This window comes from Pomacea canaliculata, linkage group LG12, assembly GCF_003073045.1.
Source record: "Pomacea canaliculata isolate SZHN2017 linkage group LG12, ASM307304v1, whole genome shotgun sequence".
Lineage (NCBI taxonomy): Eukaryota > Metazoa > Mollusca > Gastropoda > Architaenioglossa > Ampullariidae > Pomacea > Pomacea canaliculata.
Window position 1 is genome coordinate 19,306,427 of NC_037601.1, and position 24,966 is coordinate 19,331,392.

The 24,966-nt window shown below is 42.3% G+C and overlaps 1 protein-coding gene across 6 annotated transcripts in view; it reads right to left on the bottom strand.

Annotated features, from left to right (window-relative positions):
- Positions 1 to 24,966, bottom strand: part of LOC112576885 — a 47,345-nt gene that overhangs the window by 14,917 nt on the left and 7,462 nt on the right. Inside the window, exons 1-4 of one of the 6 annotated variants that reach the window (XM_025259709.1) lie at positions 17,421 to 18,439; positions 15,336 to 15,445; positions 14,750 to 14,906; positions 12,913 to 13,225 (exon numbers count right to left, since the gene is read on the bottom strand). In XM_025259709.1, the coding sequence (XP_025115494.1) occupies positions 12,913 to 13,225; positions 14,750 to 14,889 (453 nt within the window). In that variant the 5' untranslated portion in view covers positions 14,890 to 14,906; positions 15,336 to 15,445; positions 17,421 to 18,439. Of the gene's footprint in view, positions 1 to 12,912; positions 13,226 to 14,749; positions 14,907 to 15,335; positions 15,446 to 15,820; positions 15,838 to 16,026; positions 16,155 to 17,420; positions 18,440 to 24,966 lie in introns of those variants that run through there. The other 5 variants (XM_025259707.1, XM_025259710.1, XM_025259705.1 and 2 more) reach the window with 5 other exon arrangements.

The window sequence follows — 24,966 nt, forward strand, 5'->3', positions numbered from 1 at the left end:
AATGACGATGAGCAAAGAAACAAACAGCTGCGGTATTAATTCTAACCAAGATTATTCTGACACTGAGCAACATCCTGTACCATTCCAATGCCCATTCCATTCAATCCTAAAAGTGACATTTCGTACGTGTACTCGAAGTGCTCAATTTACAATTGTCTCATTTGGCACTCATTTTACGAAAAAGATACACTAACTCAAAGCCCACACATGAAACACAGGTGAAGTACATATGTGAAACACAAACGTGAAACGCACACGTGAAACACAAACAGGAAACACATTTATGAAGCACACACATACACGTAACAAACAGTCGAGATATGCGGTAAACACACGTGAAATCGAAACGCTAGTTTTAAAAACCTAAAAAAATAACCAACAAAAACCGTGCAACAAAATTTGCAGCAACTGAGCGCCAGACTGGTTGGATACAGCGAGTGTCGGGGGATGTTGTCTACAGATTGCAGTGTAGGTATTGCCATCACTCTCTGCCAAAAGAAGCTAGGCACGCTGTCACGCGATGCTATTCCATTTCTAAATTCCTTTGCCTCTGGCCAAGTGAATCGCAAACACTCGCAATGGGAGTCACCAGGCCAAATCGCTGTGCTGGGACTTCTGCCTCCATCAAAGTCCAGCTTCTAAAATGCTACAGTTCATCTTCTGAGAGGACGGCATCAGCATTTCACACTCGGATCACTTCAGCATCAATGATCTATGCTTCTCTCTTTATTCTCTCCTTTACTTTGCACCACGTAACTGGCGGCGGGTGGGAAGGGGAATGAGAGGTCGGGGAAGGGGGAAATGGTAAGGGTGTTCCCAACGGCAAAATATTTGGTAGGTTTATGCGGTTAAGGGATCTGTTTTATGGTGCAAAGAACGAAGTTCTGAGCTGTAGCGATGGTTACATTCGAGTCAGTGACATAGTTTTGGCTTTTATGATTTTCTACAAAATAAATCAGCTGTAGATGCAGACAGCCATCTTTATTCTCCAAAGTCTGAAGCCTGGCTGAACGGCTAGGAAACCGTAACGGCAAGCATCAAAGGGTTTTAATTCATCTGGAACTGGCACAATTGGTTACACATCGTTTGTACTTGCTGGCGCTTCATTTAGCAGGAAGCAAAAGTTCTGACATTTCTGTACACCCTTCGGACCTTCTATTTGTGCTTCCTGCAGGCTATGGTGAAATTGTCTTTGACATGAGCGACAGCGAGCACGTTCTATAGTTCTGACAGTGATACCGCAGCTCCGAAATCAAAGCACTTAGATAATTGAAACGCCAAAGAGGTTTTTATTTAACCTTACACAGTCTGACATCTGAAATTTCAACAATGTTCTCTCTTTTCATCCCTTCCAAAAAAAAAAAACAAAAAACAGAATCGTCCTTACTCTTTTTAAAAGTGCTCTAGGCATTCATGAAATGAAACGTTTAGCGATTCATCTTAAGTTTTTATTGCTCATATAATGCTTGTGGCATTTTGGTTGTTTTGAGGAGAAATCTTTAAACTAAAGTTCAGCAAATAACTATCTGTTTTTATAGCTCGTATGTTGCTTGTGAAATGTTTTGTTGTTGATTTAAAGTGAAAGCTCCTGAGCTTTTGGTCAGTGTCTGACTTTTTTCCTTTTCATTTTCAGGTTTCAATTTACTGATGCTGCCGATGAATCATGTGGTTTGGAAGCTGGACTTTTTCACTCCAATTTCACGCCAGATGCCGCAGATTCCATTTTCAGCTGTGTAGAATTTATTTATTCGCATTTATATATATATAGATAGATAGTGGGCCTGCCTGTCTCCCACATATCTGGGGACCAAGCCTCCTCCGAGTTCCTTGCAGTTTATGTCCCATTTGCCCAGTCTACCTCTGTCGCCACGCGGAGGCACTGTAAAAGACTTGCTGCAGACAGGCTTGTTGTATTGGCAGAGAAAGTCTTGCGTGTTCTGAGAACAGCAAAGCTAGCGAGCAGTGAGGGCTAAAGGCGAACCGTGGCAAGCAAGAAAGCGCTTCGTCACATCACGCCGCCATTTTAACTCAGCTCATACAATCACACAGGACATAACCACTATGACAAATCATTTGAGACAACCGAACTGACAAAGGGCCATTTACAATGACAACCTATGGCCAGTAGCTCTGAGGCGATAAACAAACTCATGAAATACGGTAAGTCAAGGTGCACACAACAACTTCTTTACGACTGATGACAGAATGTTGGACGAAGGGAGGTGAACAGAAAGCAATGAACACGAGCCGGCGATGGTAGGGCTTTAAAGAGAGGGAAGAGGACGGACGGACGGACGGACGGACGGACGGAGAGAAAGAACTCCCTATTTCCTTTTTCCAGAAGCAAATATGTCACCGAACAATTGGACAGCATTTATAACGTTGCTAAAACGACTGGTCAGGGTTTAGCACCGGACTCCGTCCGTCATCAGGCTGTGACAGTGACTGATATGTTGCTTTGGTTTGCACCGCAAGCCTCCCGCGGTTAATTCGCAGTGAGCTCCCCACACCCCGCCTAGGACTCCAGCTGATCAAATCCTGCTGCTGATGACCCTTTAGAAATGTCCTCCTCGCCAGATTTAGTAGCGGTCAAGCACAAATTGCAGACGCGTGTTTCGCAGGCCAGAGAAAAATCACCAGCCTTTTAACTCCGAAGGTCGGTGGCTGTTTTGTCGGAAAGGCGTTAAATTGCCTACAGGGGAAAAACATTGATTGATTCTCTTGGCGCAAACAAGGAGGGATCTTTCCAGAAACAGCTTTGAAATACTAAGCTCGTGTTTCCACCTGACCCTCTGCAATCATTTGCTGTAAATAAGGTACAGACTCGGAAGTTGCACGTCGCTCATTCTATGTCAGTGCGCGAGCGGTTTTATTTCACGGGGGATCACAAAATTCTGTTGTTCACAAAGCAAGACCCGACCAAGAACTATAACAGCTCCTGAATTGTTGTATTCATCCCCCCATTCTCCCCACATACCCTCTTCCCGAAATAAACCTACCAACGGCCACAAAAACGAAGCAAGAGATGATGATGTTTGTGGCTCGGAATGTAATAGCAAAGTAAAAACGTCTGTTTTAATGATGTTGAACTGCGAAGTGTGAGCGGCTTAAGCGATTCATTATTTTAAGGGATTAGTGAGATCATCAACAAAAATCAGCAGAACACAATGGTTAGAGAACTGTCTGGAGAGTATCGAGACCAATCCATGGACTGTGACGTAGAAGGTCAACAAAAGCCTTTTTACAATCTGAGGAAGAACATCAGGTAACCTATCCCTTCTGTGCATAATATAGCTGAACAAGACAGGAGACATATCGAAGATGTATATCGTCAAAAGCCAGAAAATGCTTCAGGAAAATAAATCATCGATTTTGTGCTCTTCTTAGATCATGAAAGGATGGATGCCTGTATGCATGATCTGGCAGTAAAAGGTCACATCGACTGCAACGGGACACATCAGGACCGCGAACATAGATGATAGAGATGTGTACTGTAATTTAAGGAGAGAAGGTTGTAAATGTCTGGAGAGTTTGTCGTGTTGCCAGAGTTTTAAGTGCAGATAGCGAATCAGATAAAATAATAATAAAATATATTATGTCATCAGAATGGCTTCTGCCATTATCAAGATTTAGGAAATAAGTTTCTGAAGAGTTTGAAAAAAAACAACAAAAAACAGCAGATGTGGATTTCTCAAAATGTTGAACCATCAGTGAAAGTTACTTTGTGGTGTGGATAAGAACGTGACACCATTATTTTAAAACTTTACCGGAAACAGAAGAAGAGGAAAGCTGTAAAAATAAATAAATAAAAAGTCAAAGTAATACTTTACGTTCCTTCGGGCAGGGCTTAATGCGAAGCCTGGCCAATGGGGACAACGAAATTCGAACCAGCGCGTTCCATTATGTAAACCTAAGGGCGCATCGCCTCCCTTGAATACAGAGCTCTTCTTTTTTTTCAAGTTCAACTTGCAACCTCCTTTGCCTCGCTGTTTATCGTGTTGTTACGCTTCGTTGTCTGAGGAGGTCATGGTTACATGCCTATCGGACTCATAAGGTATTTTTTTCGATGTTCTTGCGATGAACGATTGTGGAGGATGAAGGAGAGCAAGTCAGTCAAGAGAGCGGTGGACTACTTTACCAGTCGGAAGCGCTCAGCATCTTTCGCCTACTTGCGTTGTTTATGTAAACATTGCGTGTAATTCCTCTAATGCGCTAGAAAATGTCAAAACCCTATGGGACCTGCTCCCCACCAAGAGCTCAAAGCTGAGCTACAACGAATAAATGTTTACATTGTGTATAGCCGCTAAGTGGAGACAGAAGTTAATAATATGTACATGGTAATTCTAAATCTACAGATACATTCTTAACTAAATTCCTTCCCAAAAGATTTTTTTTTTGTACAGACAGAGTATTTTTTATTGTAAATTGTTGAACAAAAGTGACTGGTATTTTCCGCTTTCTTCTAATCGTATTAAAATATTTCATAAAAAAGGAAATTAGAGGGTGTTTATTCGGTAAAACTGAACATAACCCCTAAACTCGCAGTTGTTGACGAGATGGAAACAAGTGAAGCAGCTACATGGTTTTTCCCCTCGGATGACTGGGCCTAGTTCATAGGAAGGAAAGGTCCCGAACTGAGAGTTAACAACCATCTTTTATCGCGATATTCCAGCATCAACATTCTCGCCAGTGCACAGACAGAACAAAGCTATGACGTAGCCGCAACACATGTTTACGCTTAAGTCGCCATGGTTACATCCTCTGGGGAAGCTGAGAACAGCTGATGATGAGACTTATCCATGGCTACAAAGACGCCACAGTCTGGCCCTCTCCCCTTTGTCCAGGTGAGGATGGTGGTTTTTATCTTGTAAAAGCGATTGAAGGTGTGGGGCGAGAATAGAGTTTTCTTTCCATAATTTGAGACGTACACCCAAGTAATGAGCTGCACCCAAACATATGAAAAGGAAATTGTGAACTGAAGACCTGGAGTTAAGGGGTTCGTGCCCCGTGCTTCTATAGGCGGGGGGCCTGAAGATTAGTTTTCGAAAACTTTGCCACCCTGGAGAGTTGCTTAATGAATACACACCTCCAGCTCTCTTAACCCGTAGCAGCGGGAGGTCTCCAGACGAGAAATTTGTCTGCACGAGCTGCTCTGTAATCATCAAGATTTGGCTGGATGGAACTACCAAGTGCTGCTTAACTTCATGACTTAGACTGTGACTACCTTCACTTAAATCGCCTAAAGCTTCTTCAAATCGACTGAATTAAAGCAATGACGGTCAAGAAATGACTCCACTAGTTCGAAAGTTTTGATCGGCGCGAGATTATAAACAAGACAGAGCGATGAAATTGCATTTTAAGATAAGATAACATTTTATTTATCCCAGAGGGCAATTAGAGGATAAATATAATATTATAATAATAATAGAATATTTTATATAATAATATAATATGTCGCGGGACTGTTTCATATCTGCCTAGCTGAAGACGTCCTCCCTTGAACCGAAGAAAAAAATCATCTCCGATATGACAAGTTGTATGGTGCTCACACACATACCGGGTGTGTATAAAATGATGAAGTCGAGAGCATAACATCATCAAAGGCAAACATCAATTGTTTCAGTAGTGACGAAGCTGTGCCTAGAATCTCATGGGGTAAAATAATAAAATGCAATACCCGGGGAGTCTGTACACAGGAGCAACGATCGGCTTACGCACATAGCTCCTCGGCCCTCCACATCCCCCTCACAGCTAAGCGACTGACGTCACTTGTAACAGAAAGCCCTCCAGCAGAGTTCAAGAAGAGCTGGTCTTTGTGGCAGTCGAATCCTTGCAGAACTTGTAGTTGCCAGGAAGGCATTAGCAGAAGTTCCAGATGAAGTCACATAATAATAAGGCAGGTCCTCTGCTCAGAACGTGGTTTGGGGAGTCTTGCAGGATGAACACCAGGAAAAATACAAAGACGAGAAGAAAAAAAAAAGAGAGAAAGATGATGAATGAGACGGACGGAAGGAAGGATGGCGTGAAGTGCGAGGAAACGAACGAGATCGATGATAACCAAAGAAAGTGAAGGAAAAGGAGATGCGAAAAGAAGCTATGCATTTTGACAGAACGGAAACAAAATCTACATCAGAAGAAGGCGAAGAAAAAAAAAGGTCTCGATGCCAGCTATGGAGTTTAAGAAGCTGCTGGGAATTACAGCAACTCGTTAATATGATGTGTTCCATCGTGGTCTTCAGCGGAAATTGAAAAGAAATTTCTTGTTAAGGGCTAGATATTGCTCTTCAAATCAGTTATGACAAGAGAACTTTCTGAAAATTACTTAATGCACTGGCTAACGTCGCCACAAGCAGGATACCCACACCAGAGGATGTACCACACAAATCCCCCTCCTCGGGGTAGGGGGATCACATGGAGTAGTGGAGGGGATAAAAAAGTGCAGTTCTGGAAGCAGGATTCACGCCAGCTTCCCACTCGATCCTTGAACCAGAAGGAAGAACCGGGTCTAATGATTGGAACGCTGCAGTCACGTGACCGGGGATGCTGATGCTGATGCTGATTGCAGTCACACGCTCTGACCTCTCGGGAGCGCGACCAGGGCGAGGGCGATGAGGCTGATCAATCACCAAGGCCAGCAAGACAACAGCTCTCACCTCCCGCCCCCGCATTCATTCTCCGGAACGAGTTTTTAATCAGGAAGAACAGGATCCCTTGAAAGCGCCGCTACAATACAACAGTCCATGAAATTTCTGGGGACACCGACGGACTCCATAATAAGACCAGCTGATAAATATCTTCTGAGAGTAAAAACGGAAGTGAAATTACTCAGTGAAAAGAGGAAAGAAGACAGAGAGAGAGAGAAAAAAAAACCGGCTTTGTCCCTTTTCAAAATTCACTTTTTCTAAAGCCGTTAAAAAGTGTGAGAGAGGGAGCGTGTGTGAGTGCGAGACAGTGAGCGAGCAAAAAAAGAAAGAGTACATTCACTCTTTATTCAGACTGGCCTTGGCTGGTTCCAAAAGAATGGGAACAATGAACAGGTTCCAGAACATCGAGCAGTTTGCTTGCTTGTACGACATTTTGTTTTTTCTACGAAAAATGATACAAAATTAAGAAAAGACATTTAAAATATTTTAATGCTATTTTCATCGATGGGGACATGTCTGTCGTGGTTCCATCATCGCGACCTTCAACTTGTTGTTTTCATCAGCAGACGCATAAGCCAAGAGAAACTAATGTTCCCGGACACCAAGGTAACATAAAATCTTCAGTATAAATGGAACAAGGCAATTTACTTTTTTAAAAAGATCCTTCATCAACAACAACAACAACAACAACAACAACAACAACAACAACAACAACAACAACAACAACAACAACAACAACAACAACAGCGACAACAGTTCCTTAGCACTGGTAGACCGTATGGCCACCCGGCAATTTTACCGCCATCTTTCCGTTTTTCGCGAACGCTCTCGGATCACTATCAATCTGTGGGATGCGCCAGATGAGAAGCCTGTCCACTCTTGGATGTTGTTCACCCATTTCTCTATTTGTTTGCATCTTCTTTTCCATCTTCCTTGTACCGCTCTTGCAGAATCCTTTCTGCAAGTCCTGATGATCTTAAGATGCGCTCGCACCACTTGAGCTTGCCTGTACTCAGTACGGACAGGAAGCTTTCATAGGGTCAAATTGTTTGCCTCATTCTCTCTCGTATCTCATCACCGGTGATGTGGTCCTCGTAGGAGATATGAAGGATCTCTTGTAGCACTTCATCTCCATCTCCTACTTTGCAAGTTTGCTTTACTGCACGAATATCGAAGGGGGAGATAACCAGGCAGAACATTAGGAGAGAGAGACGGGGCTATTCTCAAGAGTTAGCATCTTATCAAATGCACTTGCTTGAACAAGTAAAAAGCCCCAGTGCATTTCTTGATTTTAACATCTTTCTGTCTCATATTATTTACGCATTTATTAAAAAAAAATGTAAAAAAATTGTGATAATTTAAATAAAAATAAAGAATACTAAAAAAATATTTGGGTGTATACTGTTTACTTTCGTGATGAATAAACAGCTATGTATATAATATCCGAACTGAGAGATCCATTATGCTACTTCTTTCTGACCTCTAAAATGCGTGTACGCGCGCGAGAGAGATAATGACAAAAAGAGACCTCGCCCCCTGTTAAATGGATGTGAACAAATGTTATATGTCAGCAACTGAATGACAAAACTCAAGTGATTACATAATTCATATAATCACTCAGGACAGCTAACAACCGAGAGTGTGGAAGGAATGGGATGAACTGAACGGCAGTCGAAAGTGTGTGACTCTAACCTAACTAGAAAAAGGTTTAGAAAAGACGCTGCTGCTGACTCAAAATATTCAATACCACGCCAGTATTATTTAATTTTCTAATTCTAGAAAGCACCGTCACTGTCCACAAGAACACCACAAACCAATGACTGAATGATGCTGAGACCTCGAGATATAATGACGAACAATCTGATTGATGGAAATAAAGAGGCGAAAGCAAAGTTTTGTGAGGACGTTCGAAGGACATCCCACGAGGATGTCTGTGAGAAGAAAGCTGACAGGCATCTTTCTGAAGAGGAATCCTGTACATGGGCGCTATACATGGAAGGCACATTCTCCTAAATGCAATTCTTTGCTCTTCATCAATACCCGGAAATTTCCTCCCTGTCTGGCTGATCTAGTAAATGTTGTCATTCGCTCCCAGACTGTCTTGAGCGCACCCTCGGACGTGCAGGTCATGACAGGACAACGTCAGATTCTAGAAATCACGTGAGAGTTCCTTAGGGGTCAAGAAAATAAAAAATGACATGCACGCGAAGCAGATGATTCACGCAATCAAAATGGTGTGTGCACGCGCACGCAAGAGGAAGAAGAGACGGAGAAGAATTGAGACTAAAGTTCTGCAAGTCTGTCATCGAAACATTTCGCCACGGGATTTTGAAGAAGTTTTTTTTTTACTAATTAAATCCGCAGGCACAGGCTAAGGAAGGTCACGTGACTACATGGCGTAACTCATTGCAAAAATGGCGCCAAGTCATGATGAAGAATGATTAGGTCCAGCAGAGGTCCACATTCCCAATCATAGGCAATGGCTTACAATGTTTACGGATCCGATGTTACCCCTACACACGTCACCGTGGGAGAATCAACCCCTGAAAGGTTATGCCATCAACTCTGACAACTCATTTCCACTCTTTTTTTTTCTTGAAAGTTACAAACCAGATTTTAATCTCAGCCTTTAGGTTTTGAGTTTTAAGTCTGTGATGAACTTCTTTATCAAAATCTGTCTGTCTGGTCTTTTTATTAATCTTCCACGGAAGGCCTGATAAAACAGTTTTTAAAGCCATAGTAACCCTGTATCCGTTCAGAACTATCAGAAAAGAACAACCAAGCAGCCGCCTGTAGGTATTTTTTTGCACCATTCCGTTGTTCGGTAAAGACGTTCTCCCTTCAGCTGGATCGTATGAAAAAACATTTTCTTGGATGCATTTTGTTCTTTGAATCTTCCGCAGACATCAATCAGTGGTGAGACCTCACATAAGAAAACACATGGCTTGACAAATCCAGACACCAGTCACTATGGCAACGCTTGCAGAAGAGCCAGAAGTTATGCGCGTCACTCGAACAGGTGACAATCTCTGTGACGTACACGGCGAACATGGGTCAATCGCTGACGTACGTCACTGCATTTCTGTAGTCTGCGACTACGGAAGCAGCAGCAGCAGCAGCAGCAGCAGCAGCAGCAGCAGCAGCAGCAGCAAGTAAAACAAAAGCGTTACGGAGAGCAAACATTTCATCTCGCCCACAGTCAAGGCAAGGGGAAGAAAGATTCAACTGAATACTTCGTGTGTATTGCGAACATGCATACCTATAGATGCTTAAATAGACAAAGACAGATACATCTGCAAATATTACAGTCTTTCTCTTTTTCATTCACTGCGGTTGATAAAATATACACGGGATTAAAAAAGGCAGAGATTCGAATAACAGCGCGAAAAAGACTAAGAAAAAGTCCTCTCTTTACCGTTCACTACTTTTAGAATTATGCCAGCGAAACCCTCAAGACCCACAAGAGCAAATTAGGCAGGTTTTTTTTTTTTTTTAATCCAGGAATCTAGCACCTTGAGATGATTTGCAAAAGCAGTTTCTGTTTTTCTCTATGTCCCAGCCTCGTGTCTCCGGCTTGTTAGCGATAGCGTGATGTCTTGCATCGTTGAGTGACGCCGAGTTCTGAACTGAACTTAATAAAGGGATGCTTGGAGGCTTTTAGTTCCGTCTCGATTTCACGTTTAAAAATAGAAATAGAGGAAGAAGAAAAAAAGAAGACAGAAAAAAATAATTGAACGAAAAATGATGACTTACAGTTCGCAGTAATTTGATTTCACATAAAACAAGATCAAGAACTTTAATGTCCATTTTATGTTTCGTGAAAATTGATTGCAGGCTAGAAGCGAACGCCTACTTGTTTGGTTGGTACACGCTTATTATTGATCAGTTCAACAAAACCTCTTCATAAGCCACGAAAAGTTGAAAAGCATTATTATAAGAATCGTCTGATGTGAACTTGTCACGTGACCAGTGGTCACAGGACTAGTTACAGGTCGCCTGCTTACCGATCTTTTTTCCATGGCAAGTCATTTCAAATGCTGTACAACTGATATTCATTTTTGTTTAGTTCAACGTCTCTAAACAGTAACAGGATTGTATTTCCCAAACAGATGAGGCCATACATTACTTACATCAAATTTTTTCCATTACTAGCGATGACTTCACATTATGTAACAGAAACCACACAAACGAGACTTTGCGCCAAAACAAGGAGATTGAACACGTAAAAAGCACCTTTAAGGTACACGAAGAAAGACAGACAAAAAAAGATGTCCGCAAAAATGCTTTTAAGATTTTCCAGGGAAAAAAGAAGAGAGAAAAATAGGCCTGATCAATGAGCTATCTGTTATACTTCCATCAATAATCCGCAGGAGCCCTAGCCATGGAGTAAAGATAGCTGCCTCCAAGGTACTTTTACCCGTGGCTGTAGTGCAGACCTCATAGAAAGCGGAGTCTGTAGGTGGTCAGGCAGCCTCCGAAGTACGTGCCTGTCTGTGTTTGAAGAACTCCCCTCCCCTCCGGGTCCCTCCTCCCCCCCAAAAAAAATTCTCGCTTCGCGTCCGATCCTTAGCTTCCTGAGAGGTAGCTTCTCCTCCGCTCCAAAGCTACTGCCCCAGGAAATTCAAATAAGCGCCTGTAATCTCACACTGTGACATGTCCGTGTTCACCCATCAGAAGCAGGCTTTATCAGATTTCGTCCACACCACGACCTCTGATTCATCTCAGCAAAGCGCGAGCGTCCATACCCGCCCCAAGTTCCACAGTGCGATCGAACTTTCCAAACTGAATTTCCTGAATGAAAAACAATTCTTGCATGTACATCCTAACTTCATATCTCAGACATCATCTTTCCGACTCGAATGACAAAAAAGGCTTGGTTTTACAGCCAAAAGCAAGGTTGGGTTTTGTTGTTTTTTTTTTGTTACATGAGGACTAATTTTCCGGGGGGAAAAAAAGGAGCTGCAGTGTTGACGCGTAAATCGTCTCGCCGGAAGACACGGCAAAGTGTAATTATTGAAGCTGTCGGCTGTGGCCATTTTGCTTTCGTGATTTAGTTCTGACCGCCCGTGTCTCTAATCAATATTTACATTACTCCATTGCCAAAACATTTTCTTTTGACCATGGACCGTTTTCTCGAGGCAAAATATGTTCCCGTCGTGCCTTGCTTGATGCGTGACGGCGAGCGAAAGCTGCACTTTAAAGATGTTCATATGTTTTTCATGAGCAGAAGAGCTTTTAATCGTCATGGTCACTAACAATAATAATAAACTCAAGATTTGTATAGTGCATACTCACACTCGTAAGAGCATCTCGTGGCACTTAAGAACAAGAATGAGACATGGACAACATGCGAGGCACAGAAGAACAAACAAACAACATATGAACAAGAGTACTGACGATGAATAAAAGATAAATATAGAAAACACAAAGAGAAACCAACAAGTAACAAGGACTGAGAGTATCGTGATTTTGCGAAAAGGAAACGAGTAGGGAAGTAGGAATAAGGGGAACTGGGAAGAAGGGTGTGACAAAGGACTAGGATTGTGTGGACTGTTGTTAGGAGTAATGCTTAACATTAGAGTCCGTCACTTAAGTCATGCACAGTTATTGCACGTCATAAAAGTAATATAAAATATTTCTATTAATTGTGAATCTTCAAGGACAAAAATTTCTCTCTAGAGTTACATTTCTATAAATGTTTTTCTTTTATGGCGTAAGGAATTTTGCGAAATTTCATCGCGAAAATATAAGCTACCTTTCAGAAACATGAAAATAGAATTAGCAGTTTTTTCATAATTGCAGAGTCTTGTCTTTGTCTTAGTGTGAAAGATAAGTAAGAAGCTCCAAGAAAATGTCAAGCTCAAGTTTTTTAATTAAATGCGTGTTTTGAAAGATCAGACATATATAGGTTTCGAATCAAATATAGGGTTGGAGGACTTGCAAGAATTTTATGAGCCAAAAATGTGATGAAAGACAAGAAAAAAGTCAGGACCGAGAACATATCAAAGGCTGAAGCCATTAGATGCATTAGGACTTAAAAGACAGTTCCGAATAAATGGCGAAAGACATGCTTAAAAATTAGGCGTCATGACAAAAGATTTTTAAAGGGGAAAGGAAAAGGGCAGAAAGAAAGAACAATCGAAAAAACAAATTTTTAAACAAGGACTAAGAAGAGAAGAAAGAAGTGGGAAATAGAAAAAGTATAAAAGGGGATAAGAAAGTAAGAAAGTATAAAGTATAGGGAGGAGAGAGAAGAAATGTTGCTTACCTTCGTATCGAATTTTATATCCATCGGCAACGGAAGCTTAGAAATCATATCAAGCGTATGTTCCAGAAATATCCCCACACGTGTGTAGAATATACTCCTTTCTACGCAACCTTCCATGTTGTCGAAATCGACCTCCAGATCTTTGAGGAACTGAAGCGTCTTCTTGTCGAGGGCGATCTGATGGCCGCGGTTGATGAGAGTCGATCGGCTGACTTCCTCGTACAGCACTAAGCGCTCGACGTGCGGACATCGTGAGGCGATGAGCAAGGTCGTCAGACCCACTGGGCCTGCGCCGATAACTACCACCGTACACCTGCATCATCATCATAATCATCATAATCATCATCAATCATCAATCATCATCCATCCAGCAATCAATCATGTTTCTTTCAACTATGCGTTCGTCGCAGTTAGGTAGTCTTTTATCTCAGTGAATTGTTAGTGTGAGGAGAGGTTCGAGGGCAAGGATTCTCACGACAACAGGATCTGGATTACATATGAATTCTAAAGTCAGGCATGATGTTAAGCTTAGAGTTCGTCGGTTTCATTTTCAAACATCGCCGTTGGCGGGTGTACACGAGGTCTCTCAACAGTTTGAGGTGGTAAATCGACCGTTGACTTAGCATAGTCGACTTACAGTTAAGACCGGTGACTTAATATTCATTTTCAAGATATCACATGCACGCCAACCCCGGGGGCATGAAACACGATTCTCTGTCCCGTACGATGAACGTGATGAAAAAAAAAATGACTAGGCCTTTCAAAACCCTGTCAAGACTAAAGGTTGCAGCAGCCACCGCAGACTGAAGCCTCAGAAAGGGAGCTCATTCAGGAACCGTAAGGCTATTTCTCTGCTACCCCCTCCTGGTGTCAGGTCTTTCGTGTAGGCGTCTCTGCCGTCTTCCTTAACCTGCTCACTGTCCGCCGAGAACACGCATAAAGTTGTCAGGCAAGAGAATTAGTCTGCCAGTCGCGCCGTCCCAAATCCTGGGCCGGTGTGCATATGAGGTCTCCAAAAGAAGTCTCAAGTCACCGGTCACAAGTTCAAGTCTACTGCACTAAGTCTGGTCTTAATAGCCGACTTACCACTTGAGACTGACGAGAGGTCAACTCTTCTTCAAGACATCACATGCACAGCTGCCAACAGCGATGTTTGAAAATTAAGCCAAAATAAGTCCGACCTAAGATCTCGCATGAAACAGACCTATAAAGACACGTCTGTGTATTGACAGAAGCAAATAAAATACTACCCTGAATTGGAAGACGTAGATAATAAGTTTAGCTCGAAATGTCAGGGGTTAGTAATAAGTTTTGGGATTTGTACAACACGACTGCCGTGGAAATGGCGTAAAAAGTGACAACGTTGACCTAATCATACGTGACTCGATTAAAATCCTCGTTCGTTAACGCACAGGCCAACGTTTGACCAAGTTTGACAAAGCTGTGTGTAAACAGAGGAATTTTGTTCAGCATTCTAAGTCTAAATATGTCTGGCAAATCATTTTTTAACACACTTGTGACTTAGGAGCACTTTGGAGATTTGACACTTCGCCACTTTTACTGGGCTAAAAACGGCGTTTAAGATCAGCTAGCGACCGAGATCGAGAATTATCAGACGCAGATAATAAGGTTTCAGATTTCTACTACACGGCTCTCGTTACAATGATGTGAACACAAAGCTGCAGATTCTACAATGTGACTTTGATCAAATCCTCCTTTGTTGAGACGCTTTTTAATCCGGCAAAGTGTGTGTGTGTGTGCTGAGGTCTAGCGTCCTTACATCTGACCTGGATTTACCAGCTTTACCAACACGAGGCCGTAAGCACTGGTGACGCACCTGGCATGCTGGCGTCGCAGTTGGTTGACGTAAGACTTGGTGCAGACGAAGAGCACAACCACGGCGGAGGTCAAGAGGAGATGCTGCATGGCCAGCGCCGACTGCGAACTGCGGTACGACTGCAGATCACAGGTGGTCATGGCTGGCTGTGCCGGGCCTGCAACATGGACACCTCGTTAACGTTCTGCGAAACCAGCATCACATCTCAACAATAATCTGAGCAGAAATGAAGTGTACATTGCTCTTTGCTAGCTAGGACTGTTGTAAAACCAACACAACCACCAGGCCTACTCTTGCTACTGTTATCACCAAAGTAAAATAACTTTTGAGCTGTCGCAACCATTAGTCTTAATAGGGTATGTGTTGTGTATATCCATATTAGGCTTCTTCTTACTATTTATAAAGAAAAACATTCCAAAGTTGTGTAAACCTTTTGTCAATAAAGCTTGGATTCTTTTAAATTAAAATCTTTATATTTTCATCCCTAAAGCCGGCCTGACATTTATAAAATAAAAAAGGCCGACCATGTAAGGTTGATGCACATTTGGAGCTAAGCTGGATCGCATAAAAGTTTCCTGTTGCTTACTTATTACAGATTATAGACATAAGGGCATAACGTCCTTATTTTTCATCCACAATCTTTAGCCCTGTGTGTCTCAACTCTAAACCATCTTCATCATCGAAGTCTTCTTCTCACTAAAGGGAGAAAAACGAACAATTTAGTTAAAGAATGTCATTATAGATAATATTTAAGTAAATATGTACAATTTAGATAAAATATGTCCATCTTCGATAATGTCATACATTGCAATCAATGTATACATAAGCAAAAGGTAGGAGACTGCATGTTAACGTAGCATTCATGCTATTTATAGTTCTATTGCTACAGCAAAAACTACCCCTTCTACATTAAGAACTACTACTGTGGAGGTGGGTAGCAGTCTGTAAAATAAAGATCTCATAATACAGATATAAACGTATTAATATTGTAGAGGAAACGTTTTAGATGATGCCTGTAATAAATAATTATATATAATTATAATAAAGAATTTCTATAGTGCAATGTCTCACCCAAAAAGCAAACAGTTCAGTGAACAAGATCATGAAATAGTCACAAAGATGTGGAAGGAAGAACAATGCCAAGACTAGCTGCGTTCCAGCAGTAAAGGGCGATCACTGCAGATTCAACGGTAATGACTCCAGAGACTCAGAGTTAGTAACATCAGTAGAATACTGAGAATATATCGAGAAATCTTGAGAATATTAAGAAGTATTACCATATGAAACCGAAAAAAGGTGATTCACACTTCAGTTTATTCACTGCAAGTCCTTGCCGAAGCGAGTGAAGCACGACGTGCAGAGTGGAATCCAGCCAATAGATCCAAACAGTTTGCACTTCAAAATAATATCTACAATCCAGCTGAAGAGGGGATAAAACACAGCAGGAGCAAATGTAAACATGAAGGTCCAACACTTTTATCCAAATTGAAGCACAACCACAACACAGAAACAAAACCAAGCACAGACGATCTTTTCAACCTGATAGGCCAAGGGAGAGAACTCTCACACTGTAATACTCGAGGTTATCTCACGATGAATCACGTGGCCATCATTAGTGTTTTAATTTCTTGTTTCTTAAGTATAGTATATCAGAAAAAAGTTTATTATTTATAATAAAACTAGTAGAAAACACGGAAATCTTTACTAATAATCATCATCATTACGACCAGCCGTCAACATGTCCTGAGGTCGCGTGCAACGAAGCGTGCAAACCGTGTAAAGTGGTTGCTAGCAGCCGACCCTGTGCCGTCCCATAGCACTTCGTTCTGTGCTGGGGACTCGAACGCAAGGAATCGATGGTTGAGAGGGACAACATGGATACATGAGAACTTCGCACCCGCTGACTGGTCGTGACTTGTTGATCTTTGATGACGTCGCGCTCCACTGGTGGGCATTGTGCTACGGGCCGACAATCGATGAGCTGAATGGCGGGTCTGGTGGGGGTGGCACCACCTACCCCGCGCAGCACAGTCAGGCCACCCAAAGGTAGGGAGTTACATGGAGGTCTGGGGACATTAACAGTGAACTTCCTTCCTCTAGCCGTAGTCTTGATTATCAGCAGTGATTATCTATCATCAATCTACTAGAACAGTTAGGGGGATGTGTGTGTTTCTATGAGTCTAAAAACAGCATAAACTCAGGACGTTTTTTTTTTCTTCTAAATAATAGCCAACTGCAGATTCGCATTGACAGGCTTTTCGCAAAAAACAACATTCTAAAATACATATTAAAGAAACTCAAAATTGAGCCTAGCCTTCTAAATAACAGAGTTCCCCATTCCCCTACCCACTCACACTACCTGTACAATTCAGTGAGAGAGAAAGAGAGGATGTGTGTGCGCGTGAGAGTGAGTGAGAGAGAGAGAAAGCCACGAGAATGTGTGTCTGTGTGTGTCTGTGTGTGTGTGTGCAAGTGAGAGGGGGGAGAGAGAGAGTTTGTGGAGAAATTGAAATGCGAGATACGCGCTTTATGATGACAGTTTTGACTTGTAGTGATGACAGTTATTAAGTAAAAAAAATATGTCCACAAGGTTTTAGTTTGCTTATTCCACTTTACACCTCTTTCTTTTTGGAGGGGGGGTGGGGGGTGGTCAATAGTTCAAATGACTTACCTTCTTGCTGACAAAGACTTGCGTTTGTTCCTCAGCGCTACCTCGTCCAAACTAAAGGTAACGAGTAACGAATGGTGAACTACACGGTGCGGTTGTTCTTCATGGCCATAGGGTGCACTTCTCGTGTCCAGAGTGATAGACTGCTTGTCTACGCTCGCCAATATTTATTTTCTACACCTCCCTTTCAAGAAACGTCCGGTGATTCGCTTCGACAGCTGGCATAGTGAGAAGCTTTTAAGCCTCACACACGTTAGCGCTACACTAAAAAAAAAAGTATAAAATAAAAAAATTCCATTTAAAACTGAGGGAAACATATGCCGCCGTCTGTTTGTGTTAGCGTTAGTACATGCGTCTTAAATCAGACATGAAAGGAGTCCCCGATCGAACCCTGTGTTTGAAGTCCATGGATCATCGTTGCGCAAACATGGAAATCCGAGGAGACGCTTCGCGGAGTCTAGGTCATTTTAACACGACAGCACACATTAAACTGACTAGTGAATATAGGCACAGCACCAACCAGCTATTGCATTCCCAAGTAAATTCAGCATCTGGACGCTGAGAAACAAACAATAATAATCACTCTCAAACTTCTTGCTTGCAATGCCGATTTTCATTCACGGCGAAGAGAGACAATAGAAAAGTTGAAAGGTAAGGCGGGTCACCTTTGACATTTTGCGCCGCGTGCGCCGTGCTTAGTCATTCGCACACAGGAGGAGCGAAAACTGTTGCTGCAACGAATGCACGTGTGCAGACGAGACTAGCAACTGGAGATGGGTGACGCCTATGTACGCTACCTCCTCTCGTGAGACTCCTCGTGCACTGCAGCCGCTGAAACCTTCGACCTCCTCCTTACCTGGAGACGACCCAGGCGATGTCGAGAAGAAAGGGGTGGGGTGGTGGTGTGCGGTCTTGTATGTACATTCAATGCTTGTCACAATGACACTAATGGCCAGACAGCTGTGTTGTGGGTAGTGACGTGCTGGGAAGTTACATCCTCTTTATTGTTATTATAATTTTTTGTTGTTGCACAAGCCACCTTGCATGTCTGCAGCGGTTTAATTAACCGCCAAAGCCATAGGTAGGTTTTCCTGCTATGTAATATGTATACGGCCAGTATCTTGCCTACGACTCAGTGTGCTCAGTAAGGCATAACAAAAAAGTCGTTAAAATAACGGTACAAGGAGTGTAATACTCTTCAGACGATCCTTCAGAGTTTTGGTTGTAGTAGTGGCTGGGGGTGGGGTAGGTTGATTGGTGGGTTGGTAACCGTTTCGTGAATGTATCCAAATCGTCGGCTTTTCCGTCGAGTCCTGCTCACGAATAACTAAATACAGGCCAAGAAAGTGTGCTAAGTCCTAAGCTTTCTCCTTATCTCAGTTCCTTGTCGGCTTGTCCGTTGTGTCGGCTCTAAATTGAGTCGCTAGACCCACTTTAATGCCTTTCTCTTGATTCTGCAAGGCCTCTCGATTTGGCACCTAGTTGCGTACTGCACGATATATGTAAACTTATTCAAATGAAATCAACAGCAAGTTGCATTAGTTAATCAAATATGAAACTAGTCTCTCTTTCTCTCTCTCACACACACTCATACCCACGAGCGTGCACGCTCACAACTGTGTTTTAAAGAGGTTGACTAGAAGAATAGTGTTTCTTTTAGGCTTTTCTCGCTGTACGGCTGTAGATGTTTAAATGTGTTCAGTATCGTATGGAAAGATTTTAGATAAGGCATCTCTCACATAATTTCTAGTAAGACCAGCTCACGCGCACTTGATGGCTAAAGATAAGTTGTTACACACTTTCCATCTACACCAGCTGTAGCACCCTTCTGATGAGTCCCATTATTTTCTTCTTTGTATTTGCTACAACTAGCTTATGAACTGTCCATGTATTCTCGGCACATTTCATGACAAAGATAAAGATAAAAAATGTTAATAAAACGGCGAGTTGATTGAATTCCGCTGTCTCCGTCCCATACTTTAAAGTGCCCAAAACTTTGAGAAGGTCATGGAGCCCTCCGGACCTTTTTGTGGAGGAAAAGAGACAAACGATTATGCAATCTCTCTGTGAGACTAGATTTAAAAACAAAAACCGTTAATGGCTTAGTGGCGTCAGCTGCTCCTATTGATCAGACACTCGAGAGGTCTGCATGCCTGTGGCAGGAGAACCGAAGGCGCAAATTCTTAAAAGATGAAACGAAAAATGAAGAAAAAGAGGATGACGAGGACAGCTCGCTTTTAACAGGACACAGACTGACGAAGAAAAGAAGGAGGGATGTTATATTCAGACAACAGCTGTGGGAAAAGCAAATGACTTTCTGAACACCGACAAAAGTATGGTGGTGATGATTGTTAAGGTGATGATAGACAGTGAGCGCTTGTTTATGTTTCCGGTCCATTATTACCTGCACTAATCAGCATCATGTGCCATGCTCTGGCTCGTCTCATCTTGGGACGAAGGCTGTATTGGTGAAACTTCTGCCTCGAAATACATTGTAAAATGCTGTCTCAAAGCAATCCAATGAGGTTTTTTAAAATTATTAATATTGGCTGGTTCATATTGTTCCCTGAGATCGCCAAAGTTCACGTTGATGTCCAGACTCGTTTATGAGACATTATCCTGGATGAAATTGTCTAACAAAGCAGCAAGAAAAAAGGCTTTACAAAATAATATAAAACAATATGAGATTTTATAAAACAATACAAACTTCTTTGTCCAGCATTAGTGACTTTTTTGCTCTACAGGACGTCCAGTCTACGGGGAGAGATGGTTTATTGGTTTATAAGCAAACTTTGCCCGATGCTAACCATATGTTTACGTGCGAGAGCCTGATTACTTCGCCACGAATTCACATTTGATATATGGACTGTCAAAAGGACCGGCCTGTGGAATGTGGAGAAAGATTGATATTCAGGTTCATGTCGAAGGGGTTATTGCAAGAGCTTTGCACTGTTACACTGGGCTGGCACTTTTATTGCGGAATTTTCAGTGTCATTCGGGTGTGGAGGGAGATACAATAAACAACGCTTAGTGACAGAAAATGGAAATGGAAAAAGATGTATGGGAATATCTCTACATGTTGGTTATTACGTGTTTTATTATATTAATTCTGTAAATCGAAATATTTTGCGAGAAGCATGCCGGGAAGCCTCGTGAAAATCGTTACTTGACGTGTCCGGTGGAAGTGATGGAGAGTAGGAGAAATGAATGAGGAAAGGTAATTGTCAGGAGTGCGATGTAGTTCTGCATTGAATGAAGAAAGGTAATTGTCAGGAGCACTTGTGGTTCTCCATTGCGTGAGCTAATGTCATTTATTATTAATACACGATGTCGATACAAGCAGCCAAACGATTCCTTCCAGTCCCAGTTCCTCCAGACCTTCCGTGACCCACACCCTTCCAACTAATCAACGGGGTGAAGTCATCATCAGGTGCAGCAGCCTTCGCACCAAACAAACGAGGATTGTGAAATCCTGTCACAAGAACTGTAAAACATCTTCACAACAATCAAACACTGTGAAAAAAAAAAACCAGTCACAAAGAACAAACACTGTAAAATCCCATCACATCAAACTGTAAAAACCCATCATAGCAGACAAACACCTTCGTCAGCTGCTTTTTCTCACCCAAAGATACAACCATACAAACAATAAAATAAACAAGATGCAAATAATGAAAGCAGTAATAAGCAATGCCGAGGGTGATCTCTGACCCTGACATACAATATTTTAATTTGCAGACGTTGGCGCTGGTGTTGTTTCAGCCACAACTTCATCATCACAAAGGGTTTCCAACGTTTCTATGACCGCCTGCTGGTTCCTTTCAACAAGCCAGTGGCAAGATCAACCATGGCATCCAATGATCAATATGATTTTCAGCGTTGGGAGGAAACCTACTAAAGGACCTGGTTATTAAAGAGCAAGTCGTTATGGGCAGGTCTCTCTATCACGTGACATAACCTGATGTAGCCAGGATGTTCAATACTCATGTTCAGATGTTCTTGTTTCTTGAGCGTGGGATTATTTTGTTATCGGTATTCAGACCCTGTCTGTCCCGATTAAATGAATACAGATGAGTTTTTTAAATGAAAGAGTATCTTGAGGAAATGAAATGTTGCCGCCGCACATCACAAACCAACAAACAAGATACAAAAAATTAAAATCAATAAAGTCAGACAAATGTAAACAAGATGTTTAAGATTTCATCAGTAAAATTACATGGCTGCTTGTAGACAGCTTTGGTTAGGAAGCAGAAAAGTACAAAGTTCATTTCACGATACGCAGATGTGCTGCTTGGTCCAAGGAACCAGACTTTAAATGAGTTAGTCAGACACTTCGGTGCAGAGAAGTTTCTGGGGCAGTATATCCAGAACGAACGAAAACCAAACTGAAATAAATGAATAAGAACGTTGATCTTTGTTGTCGCGAATGCACACACACACACAAACAGGCACAAACATACGAACACTGGAACTGTGCAGATACTATAGTTTGCTTTGCAGCTACCTTTCTTACATTTGCTCAAAGGTGAATACTACACCTGTTATGGCAGTTGTGCTCGATCATAAAATGACAAAACAAGAGACATGATCCTGGAAGCACCTGCACCGATGAAATTCAACAGTCGGTAAGCGGAAACCTTTTAATGTTCACTTTTTTTTTTGCATCTACCCGTTCACATGGGAGGTGTGAGTGTGTGTAGGGGAGGGGGGAGCTTACCTTCAGGCTATGCGGAGACTTCGGCACGGTTGGCACCTGTAATTAGTTGTAGGTCTTTGTGGCCTGGATGTCTACGTGTCACCATGACCTGGATCATTCATCTTTCGCGGCAAATATTTCTGTCTGTTTGGATCTCGAGGTGTTTATCCCTCGGCATGAGTCACTAGCTTACAGCACCAAGGAACATCCAGACTGGGGCTAGTTTATCTCGTGGATGTGGATCAACTCAAACCACCAACGGTGGACTCACGTTTGGAATATATCAGCAGACAACATGGAGTTTGACAGGATAAACAGGAGCCATTGTGTCAGTCTTTGCCATTCTGTGTCTCGATCTGACTGGCCTTCATTACCTTTCGAATCTTACATTACGAGGGTTAACAAGATATGACATATTGGATGAGATTATTTCTTCGTTAGAGGGCGTGCAAGCAGCAGTGCTCAAATGTTGTTAGTTTATCAGTTATCTGAACATCTATCTTCTCAGCCTGTCTCAGATGTTTCATTGCCACTAACTCTTTCCTCTGCAGTCATTCCCCACGACGCGGACGTTCAGTAAACATATTTACGACTTCTTGGCAGAAGTATGGAATGAATTATTGAAAGTGGGAACCGGAGGCAGATGAAATGAGCTGTCTGTGTATCCATTCGTTCGCCTACCTGCCTGCCTACATCTCCTTCCATGTGTTATTTTCTCGCCACCTAGACAAACATCCTTTTCAGAGATGCTTTGAAACCCCGGTGAGCAGATAAAGGAGGAGGATTGCTTCTTCAGAGCTCGTTCAAGTACTGCACAATCGATCATACCTGAAGACCCTGCCAGTGTCTCACCTGTGTCGAAGAAAGCCATCATTGCCGCCATTTTCTCGCCTGATCCCTGCTACAGGGATGGTGGAATTAAGCGGCTATGTTCTGATTACTTTTACACTGAGCTAGCCCGCGGTCAGTCATGTTCAGAATATTAAACTGTCAGCTACATTCCCTCCTCGCTGTTTTTCCATCTTCTTTTCTAAACCCAAAAGCCGTTATTAAGCGGGCAAAGTGCGGAAGTGTCAAATCTTGAAGGGTTTATTGAGCTGGCAAAGGTATTGGGAATGTCTCGGCAAAGAAGTTGACCAAAGTTCTTATGTTCCTGCTAGGTAATATGTGTACAAGTACACCAAGCCCTGATGACAGTGGAAAATATAAACATAGTACATGGATGAAAATGAAGAACTAAGGAGTGAGCAGAAGAGCATGCTTGATCGTGAAATAATTATTTTTAAGAAGTAAGGTTTTAGGAGGATTTGAAGGCTTCCAGCGTAGACATAGCTCGAATAGAAAGGGGGAGAGAATACAAGACAGTAGGGTATCAGAAGGAGACGGAGTGTCTGCAGAATTTCTTCTGTCTGATGCGTGGCACGGAGGAGGGTAACACAAGCAGATCGATGACCGACTCGGGGGGTAAAGGTGTCAACAGCTCAGACAGGTAATAGAGGGCGAGGTCGTGAAGACGGGGGTAACCTAGTGTGTCGATCTTGTAATCCATGGGAGGTGCGACTGACTGACAGTGATGGAGGGGAGTAGCATGATCTACAGTTTTGTTTTCAGAAGACAACACGAACGGCATTAGTCTGAGCTTGTTGAAGTTTGTCCACCAGACGGTTAGAAAGACTGACGAAGAGAGAGTTGCAGTAATCCAACAGGGACAACACACAAGCAGACATCAGATTTTAGGTGGCAGAAACTAATAGAAAGGATTGGATGTGGGTGATTCTGTGAATCTCAAGGACGATGGACTTATAAGATTAGTTTGGCGCAAGATTCAAGAGAGAATGATGAGTCGATGATAACACCAAGGCTCTTAACGGTCTTGGAAAGAGATGTTCACGGCAGGGAAAGTAAAGGTAAATAGAGGATGGCCTACATTTCTGTTTATTTGCGAAGACTTTTGGAAGGACCTAAATTTTGTTGACATACATTTTCTGTTTGCTGGCATCCAAGCTTTCCCAGAGTCTGCTGTGTGTTCCTGTGTGCTGCTGTGTGTTGCGTGGTGAGACCTGCTGCAGCTGAGAAACGATGCCAGACACTAGCGACGAACCTTTAATATATAAGTGATGGTGCATGTCCAACTGGTGGTGAGAAGACCAAGTGGTTTGATGTACAAGGGAATAAAAGAAATTCACACACACACAGGATGATTAAAACGAACTACACATGGACATCAATTATCATTCGTCAAACCCTGCGCTGTTTAGCTTAATCCTCGGACAACAAACAGAGCACGTGATCAAACAAGGTTCAAACGTTGATTAAACAGCAGGGGACCGATAGAGAGGGAGAGGCAAGATGATCGTCAGGATGATTCACTACGCAAAAGAAAAAAATTCCCACCACACCTGCTCTACAATCCTCTTTATCATCGGGTACAACCAAGCTGAAAAGACATTTTAATGATAAACAATGTGGCCTCCATTTTTTTAAATTAAATAGTTTTCCAGCATTTAGGCAGGTTGTCAACTGCTCCAACAGAATTAATTTGACAGTTCTTATTTACCACAAGACTAGATAAGTGTTCTTCTTTGTCAAACATAGTCGATCACGTGACTAGTGGCTTTTAATGAACTAATTAATATGGTTATCATGGGGACTGAGCAGGGACAAAAGACAATCAGAATGTTGTCGGTGCTGGTCAAGATGGTGTCAAAAAGATTTTCTTACTGTTACAATGATCTCGTGCATACGACAGGCAGAAACAGAAAGTTTTGAGTACATGAGCCTGAATGACTTTATTTGAGTGTTTTGACAGCTATATGGATGTTGTGTGGAAAGCTATATATTTTAATAATAAAA